General features: G+C 38.3%; 1 protein-coding gene across 3 annotated transcripts in view; it reads left to right on the top strand.

Annotated features, from left to right (window-relative positions):
* rbm5 (RNA binding motif protein 5) overlaps window positions 1–12,749 on the top strand; it is a 41,657-nt gene that overhangs the window by 16,813 nt on the left and 12,095 nt on the right. For all 3 annotated transcript variants that reach the window (XM_033037076.1, XM_033037077.1, XM_033037078.1), the window contains exons 7-13: window positions 2,936–3,022; window positions 5,064–5,124; window positions 5,941–5,997; window positions 7,566–7,726; window positions 8,927–9,024; window positions 9,838–9,925; window positions 10,920–11,006. In XM_033037076.1, the coding sequence (XP_032892967.1) occupies window positions 2,936–3,022; window positions 5,064–5,124; window positions 5,941–5,997; window positions 7,566–7,726; window positions 8,927–9,024; window positions 9,838–9,925; window positions 10,920–11,006 (639 nt within the window). The remainder of the gene's footprint in view (window positions 1–2,935; window positions 3,023–5,063; window positions 5,125–5,940; window positions 5,998–7,565; window positions 7,727–8,926; window positions 9,025–9,837; window positions 9,926–10,919; window positions 11,007–12,749) is intronic.

Below are 12,749 nucleotides of genomic sequence, written 5' to 3' on the forward strand. Positions count from 1 at the left end.
TACTTTGCACTTACCGGGTTCTAAGTTACTACATTTTGTGCTTGTTATCAACTCCGTGTGTTTGTTCTTTATGCAGAAGAAATAGTGTGCCAAAGGTGTTTTTATTAAAATACAAGTTGATTTTAACATACAGTCAAGGTCATGAGCAGCACAAATGAGCAAAGTACCAAGAAAATCATTACTGAGTATCAGAATGTCAGGAACAAGCATTGGTAGGAATAAGGTATAAGCCTGAAATTATAGATGTTTTATTCACCAGTTTCTGTCCTATTCCACTTTTGCATTCTACCATTGATGGAGGCAACTGAGTGATTCACTCTCTGGCCTCGCTCACCTGCTGTAAAATCAGTCACCTTGTGAGATCAGTTCCGACACGTTACGTTCTATTTGCTGCCTGAACTTCATGTATCCTGGTAGTTTATATTTTAGCAACGTCTCTTCACATTTATGGCCTGGCCAGCATTTTGAATGAGTGCCTCCGAGAACAAATATAATAAGGTGCATTTGGCTAGGAATCCAGCACAAAATGGATGTGTATTTGGAACAGTAAATTTCTCATGGTTTAGGGGTGTTTGAGATGATAAAAGGAAATACATTGTAGGGAATTGATGCTTGTGATTTAGGAATTAAATGTTGACAAAATTCAGATGCAACCCGTCAATGTCTGTGAGGAGTGCAAAATATTGCAATTTAAACGATGATGCATTTAAAATTGTTACATCTCTTAATTTGTGTTGCAGTGTTGTGTGTTCCAGGTGTAGTATAGTAGTACTAAACTGCATTACTGGCATTATAGGTTGCCAATTGTTTGATTCCAGTTAGTACAACTACAGGTGGTGAAGTACTGGTGTCACATGTTGTTGATAGCTGCTGGGTTTTTTGCAATCAGACTTTTGATAACTGTTCTATTCAGGTTTGTTGGAGTGCTTGTATGATCGTGTGTCAAATAGGGATGTTGCTGGTGTACCAAAAGGGATATTGATAGTTGGCCAAATTAGTCAGTTTTCAGAATTTCCTTTATAACATAAATTGCAATCTTGGTGGATTACATTGAGTTACATTAGATGGCTCAAGATCTTACTTGATCTGTAGTATGTTTGATAAGAAGGCATCCTAAGGCTGGTCTAAAAGGACTTTTGATGTTGTGCAGAAAACAATTGATGGTGTTCAGGGAAGTTGACCGTCTAATAGCAATGCTATTTTGCTCTCCTTTTACCCCAAATTGATTGTCAAAGAAATATTAGTTTCTCTCACTTTAATCCATATTCATGATTTATGAAAGGAATTGGCAGCAAGCACTTTACACCTCATTTGCACTAGAAATGGTGTCATTTATACAAATGGAGATTTGAATATTGTCTAGCAGAGATATCAAAATATCATTTACCGTGCTTGGGAAAGAAATTGTGTCAACTTAGACACTTTGTTTAAGATGACGTTTTGCAGAGAGCATGAACTTTCATTAGAAATGGGGGAAAAGGTGGCATGTTTACCCCGTTTTACCTCCCAGTTTTTCCCTCACTTTTTCTATTTTTTTGTTATTGTCGGGCCTTTCCCTAATTGGAGTGTGAGCACAGAGAGGAGAGGAGCCCTCAGAGTTTAGGAAGTTTGCTATGCACATATCTAATTTGATGATCTCTGATGTTTCTTGTAACATTTGCGTTTTTACTGGGTGCAGTTTGAAGTAGAGATGATAAATCCAAAAAGAAAACAAAATCAGTTGATTTTAATTGAATTTAATAATCTGATTCCTTAAAAATACTGTTGACCTGACACTTTGAAATGTTTCAGAAATTACGACTTGTTTTCAGGTAACTTTCTGTTGTTCGACCAACTGAGCATGTTATTGTATAGTTGTGAATTCATGAGATTTGAAAGTGCATAAATATACCATTTTTAATTGAAGTTGGATATCCCAGAATTTATGATGGTATGATATTTAATCGCTAAAGTCTATTTTTGACTTTTGTGTTGCAATTATATTTTGGCATGTGGATACACACTTTCTAGGATCCTGGCATCTGTTATCTGTTAGCATGGCAGCCCAGATTGAGAAATTGATGAGAGTACTTGCTGTTCCTGATTCTGATTTAAATGACTAGTTTAGATTGTGAAGTCCATAGATCAAAACTTGTGTTTTAATATAAAATATATAAATCCTTTGCACATCAAATTAATTTTATGCTCGTGGTGTTTCTATTGAGTAACATCGGCTTTCAGTAATGGCAACAAACTTTTATGAAATGTAGGGTTTGTTTTCCTTCCGTTTTACTGCCAAGAACAAAACATGCATTACCAGTTTTATTGTATTCCATACATCTATATATATGCTTCACAATACAGATAAATTTCCAAAGGTTATGGGGGTGCATGTTGATTTCTTTTTTTTTTTTAATGCTAGTATATAGGAAGAAGTACCTGGACCAGCACAAAGTAGTTACAGATTGTAGAGCAATTTTACAGCACCTTTACATAATGCTTCCTGAGCTTTGATCAAATTCATGGGTCAGAAAGTTCTGTATCCATTATTGATGCCAATCCTGTGGCAGATTCCACTAAAATCAGCACATACAAAAATGGAAAAAGAGAATATTCCTATTGCTAAAGCATGACTTAAAAGGAAATCTCTTCTAATTTTAAAGCATAATTTTTTTCCTGCAAGCATTAACACCTAGGGTGTGTCTCACTCCAGACTGCTTCTGATATTGCTCTTCTTATTGGACCGTTTGTCACTTGGCCTGTTTCCATCTTACTGAAGACTAGGATGGACTAAGCATAGGTAACCTAGTCCCTTGAGGTCCCTGCTCCCACATATATGCATATATCCATGCACTAATTTGGGAGAAACTGCTCCCTTCCTACTTGAGCACACTGCCATGGGAATAATTTATATTTTGTCTTGAAATAATACTAAATGATGGTTTATTTTTTACAGAAATATCTGACTATACAGGGGAAGTATGTCACCATGCATTACAGTAATCCACGTCCAAAGGCTTACGAAGATTGGCTTTGTGGCAAGGTATTTTGATTTCACACTGAGTATGTAAAAGTTTTTTATTGTGTTGGGCAGCTTTATAAATCACGTTTGATAATGTGGTGGAATTAAGTTTGCAATTTTATTATATTTGGAGAGTGTATATTATTGGATCTGCAAATTAGAATAATTGTTGGAACATTTTTCAGTAAACCTCATATCCATATACAGAGCTGCCAAGTAGTACGGATTTTCCGTATTTTGTACAGAAATGCGATAAGAATACGGATGTACGATTTTGCGTTGTTAAATACGGGTTTTTTTAAAGTCCGTATAACAATGCAAAATCAACCATAGATAATCGTAACAACGAGGTACAGCGGGCAGGGTGGAGCAGCCGAGATTGGCCCGACTTCCTGTTTCGTTGCCATGCCTCTCGCCAAGAGGGGGGGGGGGGGTTGCCCGGTGGGGTTGACTTGGGATCTTGCTGCTTGTAAAATGTAAGGGGGGGGGGGGGGTCATGCTCTGGAGATTGTAACAGATTAAATCTATTGGTGTTTTGAGTTTCAAGATGATTGTTTTTGTGGGCGTGGGTCTGCCGACATGCTTGGGTTGGGGTCTCTATCTCGTTCTTTCTCGCTCTCCCTCTCTCTCTCCTCCCTCTATCCCTCGCTCTCTCTCGCTGTGTTTCTGTCTTTCGCTCTCTACCTCCCTCTCCTTCTCGTGCCCCTTCTCCCGCTCCCCATCTCATCTCTCTCTCTCTCTCTCTCTCTCTCTCTCTTGCTCCCTCTCTCGCCTCGGCATTCCCGGAATCATTCGGAGTTTTGCGGGTACGGCTACATCTGCGGTTCCTTCCAGTTGGCAGGGGGGTGGGAGCCCTGGTCCATTCCCTCCGCGGGTGCCGCCTGGCCCGCTGAGTTCCTCCAGCACTCTGTTTTTTGTTTGGCTCTGGAGTTGAAGGTGGACACGGGGGGGCTGGGGTGGCTCAGCGGGACGGGCGGTGGCTTTGGCGAGAGGGAGTAGGTGGCGTTTTGGGTCGAGGCCCTTCTTCAGACAATCACAAATCGTTGACGAGAGTTCAGTTCAGTCTGAAGAAGGGACTCGATCTGAAATGTCACCCATTCCTTCTCTCCAGAGTTGCTGCCTATCCCCGCTGAGTTGCTCCAGCTTTATGTCTATCTTCAATTTCAGAGTTAAATGAAAAACACAGAGTGCTGAAGGAACTCAGTGTGCTAGGCGGCATGTGTGAAGGGAATGGATTAGGCGTTTCGGGCCAGGGTTCTTCTTCAATAGGAAGGAACTGCAGTTCAGGCTTGATATTTTTCCGATTTAAATCGGAATTACGATTTCCCCCCCCCCCCCCCCCCCCCCGATATGTCCATTTTTTGTGCCCGATTATTTGGCGGCCAATCATCCTCTGTCTCTGAGGGGGTTGCGTCCAATCACCGACCAGCTTCCCTTAAAATTCCCGTCCAATCAACAAATCGGTCTCCCGTCCAATCAGCCGCTGTCTCCAAGGGCATTGTGTCCAATCACATAATGCACTGATCACGCGGCGGCCAATCAGACGCAGTCTCCGAGGGGCGTTGCGACCAATCACCGACCAGCTTCCCTTACTGAAGCAGACGATGGCTGCAGCCAACACAGAGAGATGCAAGAAAGCAGCTATGACATATAATACACAATAAACTATTACAAATACACATAAAACAAGTTATGCATTCTTGTACTCTTACATGGGTATGACTGCACATAAAAAAAACGTTCCAGCAAAATGACACCGCATAAAAATACTGATTTCCTCAGCAAAATACTGATTTCAGGTACTAGAATACTGAAATGCTCTGACAAAACTTGGCAGCTCTGCAAATAGTTAAATGTTCTCTTTATTGCATGTTAACTGAAAACACTGACAAATATCAGTGACTATTTATGGGTCACTTTGTAATGGAAAATATGAAAGATTGTGTACTTGTCTGAATAAAATGTTGCCAGCACTTTTTAAATGTATCTAAATTATGCTTCTGAACATGTGTAAATCAATTTGATATTTTGCTGACTTTATATTTTATAAACTCAAATACAGTGCTGCATTTATAATTTCAAGAGGCGAGAAAAATGTTTCAAGTGTGGTGCTTCAAAGTCTGGTAAGGAGATATTGCAGTTTGCCTTCACTGTTGCTAAAGAGTTGAGCCCTCAGTCCATGCCTGCATGTGTTGTGGCGCAGACTCTTTCTCATTATTATTTACCAACTAGGCCAATCTGCACATGTGCACACAACATCCTACTAATTTCTGGCTTTATGGTTCTAACTTCGATGCCTTGTGTGACATTCATATTTCCCTTTAAGGCTATTCCTGGAATTACGCACAGGTTTCATGCTTACTTTGACAAGTCTTCTGTTATTGGAGTGCAACCTCTACAGGCAAAGCCCTAATCTTATCTTCTGTTAATTTAAAATTAAAGTTCTCATTCACCCATTTCTCTCCATCCCTTTCACTTGTTATTTTTTCTCTTGCACCAATTCCCGCATAAACAAATCCCACAGGTTGACACAACTGTATCCAGAGGTAACTTCAGTGCAAAGACTTCCATTGTTGTATTAGTTTAAAATGTTACGACCTGATAGGTTGCGTTTGGCAGAGTTTACCCTGCAAACATAGTTCACACTGCAAACTTCACAAATATATGCATAAAGGAAGAAAATAGTTTCTATACCTAAACCCTTGAATGGTCTTTCTAAGTTTTGAAACCAAAGTGTATAAAAATGGTCTTTATTAAAATCTGACAATGTGCACTTTAACCACATGTGATTTTTTTTCTATTACAAATCTCAAATTGTGGAGTACAGAGGCAAATAAATAAATGATGGGTCTTTGTCCCAAACATTATGGAGGGCATTGTAATTCCATCACTGGTTTCCTTATTCAATAACGTGTATTGTCCAATTTTCTTATGCTCAGAGTCAGAACAGGATCAGCAACCTGCAATGGAAGTTCAACCTGATTTCTACAGTGATAGTAAGTTAAATTAAATTTCTGCTTGCATTCTGAGGTCTGTTAACACCATTTCTATAATATACTGTCAGTTTTACAGTGAATGCTGACAATCACTTCAATTTTTGCACTTTGATTTTGGAGTAATTTTCCTGTAACTTTGCACACTGATGCTCTGTTTATGAGAATGCACGTGTAATTCTAGGTATAATAATAATACAACAGAGAGAGAATATAAAGGTAGAGGAGTCATTCTGAACCTCTATGCTGTCGTACCAAATTGGGTTATATGTTTCAATTTTGTTCATCTAAGTAAAAGTAAAGATGCAAAGGAGGGAAAATTGGATAAATACATAGTGAGGAAAAAAATTGCAGGGCTACGGAAACGGGGTTGGGAAATAGTGAAAACCAGTTTAGACATGGATGGACTAAGTGGTCTCCTAGGCTCAAAACAGCCAGCCTCTCTTTTGTTTGAGATGATTCGTAAAAGCTACTTGTTTTTCAGTTGTTATACAACGTGGAAACAGGACTTTCCTTCCAACTCGTCCATGCAGACCAAGATGCCCATCTAAGCTAGACCCATTTGCGTACATTGTCCTAATATATATTTTGTGGCTTGATGCCAGATTTTTGGAAAGATACTTCTGTGAAGCATTTTGTGATGCTTGGCAATGCTGAAGGTATGGTGTTAGTGCTTGTCAATTAAGGGCATCGTTCCTGCTGATTGCAGCCATACGGCACTTTACCGTTAAAGAATACTGGCTCTCATTGAGTGGTATAGGAGAATCCTTAAACGCTCACCCTGTCCGCACACTCCGCCATAAATGTGAAGCCAGTAAATAGAGCTGACTGCATGCCAATATGTCCAGATCAAATTCCAAGGTCACTGCCTTCGGCTGCTGCCACTTATTAGGTTATCAGCGCTCATCTTCCCACATGACTCATCTCAAACATTACCAGGCAGTTAAGATAGGCTTATAAGATGTTGTACTCGAGACATTCTGTGCATCCAATTGATTCAAGGTAACTACATTTTTAATATTTGTTAAATATTCGCAGCTACGTTGGCCTGACCACACCTCAGAAACTGCTAGCTTGTATTTGATGGAATTAATTGGAATAGCAATGCTTTTGTTTGCACGTGGTAAATGCACTTTGTGCTGCATTTGTCACTGAATATGATTGCAATATGGCAATAGGTATTTTATATGGGCTGTATTTTACTGGGTGAATTGCTTTTTTCCATGTGGAAATATGAAACTGAGGTATTAGTTATGGGAATAACCTACTATAGTAACAAATACCAAATACAAGAACACACAAGCTGAATTTGAATGAAACCTGTAGTCTGTTCCATCAGTTGTCCCGTGACTGTTTAGTAATATTTTAATCCCAACCTGTGTGTGTTCATAGCGACAGTCGTTGAATAATGGTAACCTACTCTAAATACTCCCCTAAAATTATTCTGCAACAGTAGGGTCAGTTTATTCCTTCTCTTATAAATGAGATCGGTTGCACAAATTGCACAAATCTTGCTGGTCTATGCTGTCTAAATGTCCAGCAAATTTACAAACATCTTTTTATTTTAACAGCTGTCATTTTAAGAAATATTAACTCTCATACCTCTGTGGAGTCCATCTTAAGTGCTCTAAATCCATATGCTGCATTGGCTCTCTCCAATATCCGACTGATTAAGGACAAGCAGACCCAGCTGAACAGGGGCTTTGCTTTTGTGCAGCTAGCTTCTATTGTGGTGAGTATTAGTTAAGCATTTATTACAATATTAGTGGTAAAGTGCATCTAGTGTTCTTTGATTTCTTTTTAAATTGCATACCGTATGGTTTCTTAAACTGAAGGGTATTGGGCTCGGACAGGCCTATAATACATTGTTTGCAGGAAAACATTCCACAATCTGAAGAGAGATTTTACGAATCAAATGTTATCGAATTGAGGGATGTGGAGAAGAGTATGCTCGTGTCCGATAAGGTAGACAAAAAAGCTGGAGAAAATCAGCGGATGAGGCAGCATCTATGGAGCAAAGGAATAGGTGACCTTTTGGGTCGAGACCTTTCTTCATTCGGGGGTGTGGGGGGGGGGGGGGGCGGGAAAAAGAAATGAAGAGGCAGAGACAGTAGGCTGTGGGAGAGCTGGGAAGGGGAGGGGAAGGAAGGAGAAAGCAAGAACTACCTGGAATTGGAGAAGTCAATGTTCATACCGCTGGGGTGTAAACTACCCAAGCGAAATATGAGGTGCGGCTATCAGATTGAAGGAGGGTCTCGACCCGAAACGTCGCCTCTTCCTTCGCTCCATAGATGCTGCCTCACCCGCTGAGTTTCTTCGGCTTTTTTGTCTACCTTCGATTTTTCCAGCATCTTCAGTTCTTTCTTAAGTATTTCTCTGACCTTTCTAGTACAAATGTTTTTATCCCAGCAGTCACTGAGTTACTTTTGTCACTATTGGTTCTTGGAAAACAGATAAAAGCAATGAAAATATAACTTTTACATATGCAAGGGACGAAGGGCTGCCACTGTTGAAGGCAGAATGATTTATTGTACATTTTCTTTGAGCAGATGACAATATTCAAGTGCTTTTTAAGTTTACTTGAATTTGGACTAGATTTAATTTTATAAACCAGGTAAATTGAAGTTGGCTCTCAACATTCCAGAATTAGCCCAACGTCGTAACACTGAAGGAACCATAATTAATTTTTAATGGGACAATATTATTAGCAGGTTCTGCACAACACAAGGTGTGTTGTCAATTAAGTTAAAATGAACAACTGCAAAATGTTTAGTTTCCAAATACATCCTTTGAATGTAAATTACAATTAAACTGAAATCTTACATGCAGACCACCATTGTCTTAAAAATTCATGCTGCATTTGATGAATGCGATTGGAAACATGTTAATGTTAATAAATTGACCGCTCACTGTCGTCTTCTGAAATTCACAGGAGGCATCTCAACTTCTTCAGATCCTGCAGTCCTTACAGCCACCACTAAGCATTGATGGCAAAACTATTGGTGTTGATTTTGCAAAGAGTGCAAGGAAGTAAGTAACTGAACTGCTAAATTTTATGACTGACACAGGTTTACAGCAAAAATTGCTTCCGCTAAAGACATTTCGAGTTTGTAAATCTATTTCGGATTTTTACTGGGTTGCTGTGGATCAGTTGTTAGTTTGGGAAACCAGGTGACTGGGTAGGTTTGTAAATTGTAAGTTTTCTCTCTGTGAAATTTAGTCTTTATGCCTAAAACTGAAATGATAGACAGAAAGCCTATGTGGCAGCTCTTTGCCAAGTGTTGGAGATGGCATTGGAGAAACACAATGGAATAATAGGCACGGACCTTTCCTGCCTCCTTATAATTCTACTCCTTCCTATGATTGCACATTTGAAGACTTGCGAAATTCCTAATTCAATTTCACATCCTGACACTATGTGGAGCTACATGTAAAAGCTATAGCTTTTTGAGAATGATTTTTAAAGCTATATCTACCCTGAACAAAAGCAGTAAGATAAGAGCACAACAATGGAAGTTGATATTGTCCTCCATCACTTTTTCCTTTTTATTTTGGAAATTTTGTTGGCATCATCTCCACAATCTAGCTGGAATTAATTACTGTTTCATTGTGTTAATGAACTGCAGCATTTAGTTCTGTCTGCAAGGTCACTTGATCACCCTGACCAATTTAGCACATTTTGAGCACTGTATACAAAACTATGAGAAAGGTGGCTTATTAGTGTATGACAATAATCACTTTATGACTTAAGGACTTGGATTTGATTTTCAGTGCCTTTGGATGAAATATAATGATAGTGTGGTTTAATTTGAACTATTAACGGTCAAATTGCTTTCCTGTTAGGGATCTCTTTCTTGGTGATGGAAATCGGATCAATGCAATGACTGTTGCAAGTACAGCCATTGCTGCAGCTCAGTGGTCATCAAGTCAGGTAAAGCCATATAGTTTCAAGTAAACATTTTGCACTAAAATTCTTCAAGGATTTTCTCCAATTTTATAATTACAAGCTTTGAGAAACAAATAACAAATCAATAATGTGCTGTGAAATTGGAATGTGACAATCCAGTTGAAAGTAAATTACTGACTTTCATATTAATGTTGATATGATTAATAGATTATTTGAAATGAATGAATTCATTCATTCATTCATAAAGTAATCATTCATTCATATTAATGTTGGTATATGATTAATAACAAAATTACAAAATATAGATTACACCAATCGAATTCTTACCAAGCACCTGATATTTTAAAGGAAGTTTAAATTGCTTTAAGATTAGCTGTGTTATCTTGCACACATAAGTGAGCTAATAGTCTTGCTATCCCTTTGAATAGAAGTGGGTGAATAAATCATACTAAGCTGCTTTTGTTCAGTCTGTTGGTTATATTTGGAGCATCTTGCTAATACATAGTAGATTGAACTGCTGCGATTGATATTTATATACGGTCACTAATTTGGTTCTCAAATTGTTATATAGCCATCTGAATTATATATAGTGTGTATGGGGGGGGGGGGGGGGGGGGGAATTAGACATTGAAATAAAAAAATTCCTGTCCCAGAATTGTGAATGCTGAAATGTCCTTCAGAATTGTTTCCCATGGCTAAGATGGTAGATTGGAGGAACGCATTTAAGTACCTTAGATTCATGGAACTGCAGAGGCTTGTTTACAAAAAAAGTCACAAAGTGCTGGAGTAACTCAGCAGGTCAAGCAGCATCTCTGGAGAATGTGGATAAGTGACATTTTGGGTCTGGACCCTTCTTCAGACTTATGCGTTGTGATGGGGCAGTTTTCAGGACCTCCCCCCCTCCAAATATTGAACCAATGATTGCATAGTTGCATAATGTGGCTGTAATTGTTGTAAATTTGTGTTTTAGATTTTTAATTTTAATTCTTGAAATGTTATCTAATTCCTTTTTATAAAGTCTCAACAAATTTCGGATCCAGTGAACCAGGATTACGGTTACCCCCCACACTCTGGTTCAGATAACTACAATCAGCACTATTCGCAGGTTGGTAGTTGATCAGCGGCAATAAGAATACACTAAGTGTAATTTTATAGTAGATTTAGCAGAACAGCAAAGGCGGATGTCTATCCCTTGAACAAAATGTCAGGTGTTAAACTTGACGTTATGCTAAAGAGTCATATGGCAGAGGGGAATATGTGTAACTATTTAAGTAAATGTCTCACAAAGCACAATTTCAAGGATCAAGCTGATATGTGTAATCGTGTGTTGCCTTTAATGATCAAATTCATGTAAAGTTCGTTATTTTGCATCATTTTGGGTCTATATATTTAAACTTTGTTCTAATTCTGGCAATTAACTCTACTGTTAAATTGCCTTAAGAATTAAAGCACTTTTTCAAATACAACATCAGATAATCCATTCTGGCTGTGAAATCATTCCTGGTCTAATAAACTGATTCGTTATTTAATCTTATAAATCAGTAATGTTGAGAGTGTTGAAGTTGGTATCTGGAAAGGATGCCATATTTGTAATGACTACCATGATTCTTGCGTTTTCATTTTAAAAGTGAAATTTAATAATTTTAGATATTGTATAGTTTTAATTGTGCTAAGTCTAGTTTTACATCCTTCTTGGCCTGTCACCTTCCCAGTATTTTTTTTTTTTACCTTGATTAAACCTGCAGTGGAAGATGTTAAGTTGGAGAAATATTGTACCAGGAACGTTTGAAGTATTGTCTCCAGTAACTATTACAGAGAGCATTAGTAGACCTGGAAGAGAAATTTTGCATTCATGTTTTATTTATAAAATATTACATTTGTCCAAGATTTGGAATATTTCCCACGTCACTGCCAACTGTCAAGGTCTTAAAACCGGCAACCATGCTTGTATCTATACTGGAGTACAAATCAGCAGTCCTGTGGAGCAAGTTTCTTCTGTTCCTGTGCTAAAATGTGAACACTTATAATGACATAATCAAAATTGCATTGCCTTTCTGGAGGGGTTTTGATTACGGTGTATGGAGTGGTGTGAAAAGGTTTTGGAGACAGTCACTTTTCCCACCATTTCCTGAAAACAAGAATGAAAAGGGAGCATGTTGTGCCATAGTGTTATCCAAAAAGCATATTTCAATGCTTAATTTTGTTTTTAATAAGAAGCTTTCAAGCTACTTTCCTGAACAAGAATGTATCCTAAATTGATTGGTGTTACAGTTTATTTTTGTATAATTACTCAACAGTAGTTATATTTTAATGTGCCCAGTGGCTTGTAGCCCAACTTCAGTTTGCACTGTTTGAGGAACTCTTAAGATGGAACCTTGATCTCCAATAGATTATATGCTTTGGCTCATCTGGAACTTTATTAAATTAAAAATATGAATTTTCTTTGTTGAAAGTGAGGTATGACAATGGTGAGGGATTTTCTAATGGGTTTCTGTTAACACTATGCCAGATTGTGCAGGATAGTTTAGTTGTAGGATATGAGTCAGATTCCTTCGCCACTAGACTTCTAGGCTCCAGCCAATCATGAGAGAAATTATGCTGTTCAGGCATTTTTTTTCCATCTCCTCTCATTGAAGACATGGTTGTTTACTCAACCCGAGCCAAGATTTTAATCATAACATATATTGCTGTACCAACGTACCACCATGTATATTGGTCTCAATTTATAAATACATAGCATGCTTCGTGTTCCACTTCACAGCCTGCCATTTATAACTCTTCTCACATGCATAGAAATGACAGCATTTGATTCATGAATTGATGTACATAAACATGCAAGATTTACAAA

This window comes from Amblyraja radiata, chromosome 18 (assembly GCF_010909765.2).
Source record: "Amblyraja radiata isolate CabotCenter1 chromosome 18, sAmbRad1.1.pri, whole genome shotgun sequence".
NCBI lineage: Eukaryota > Metazoa > Chordata > Chondrichthyes > Rajiformes > Rajidae > Amblyraja > Amblyraja radiata.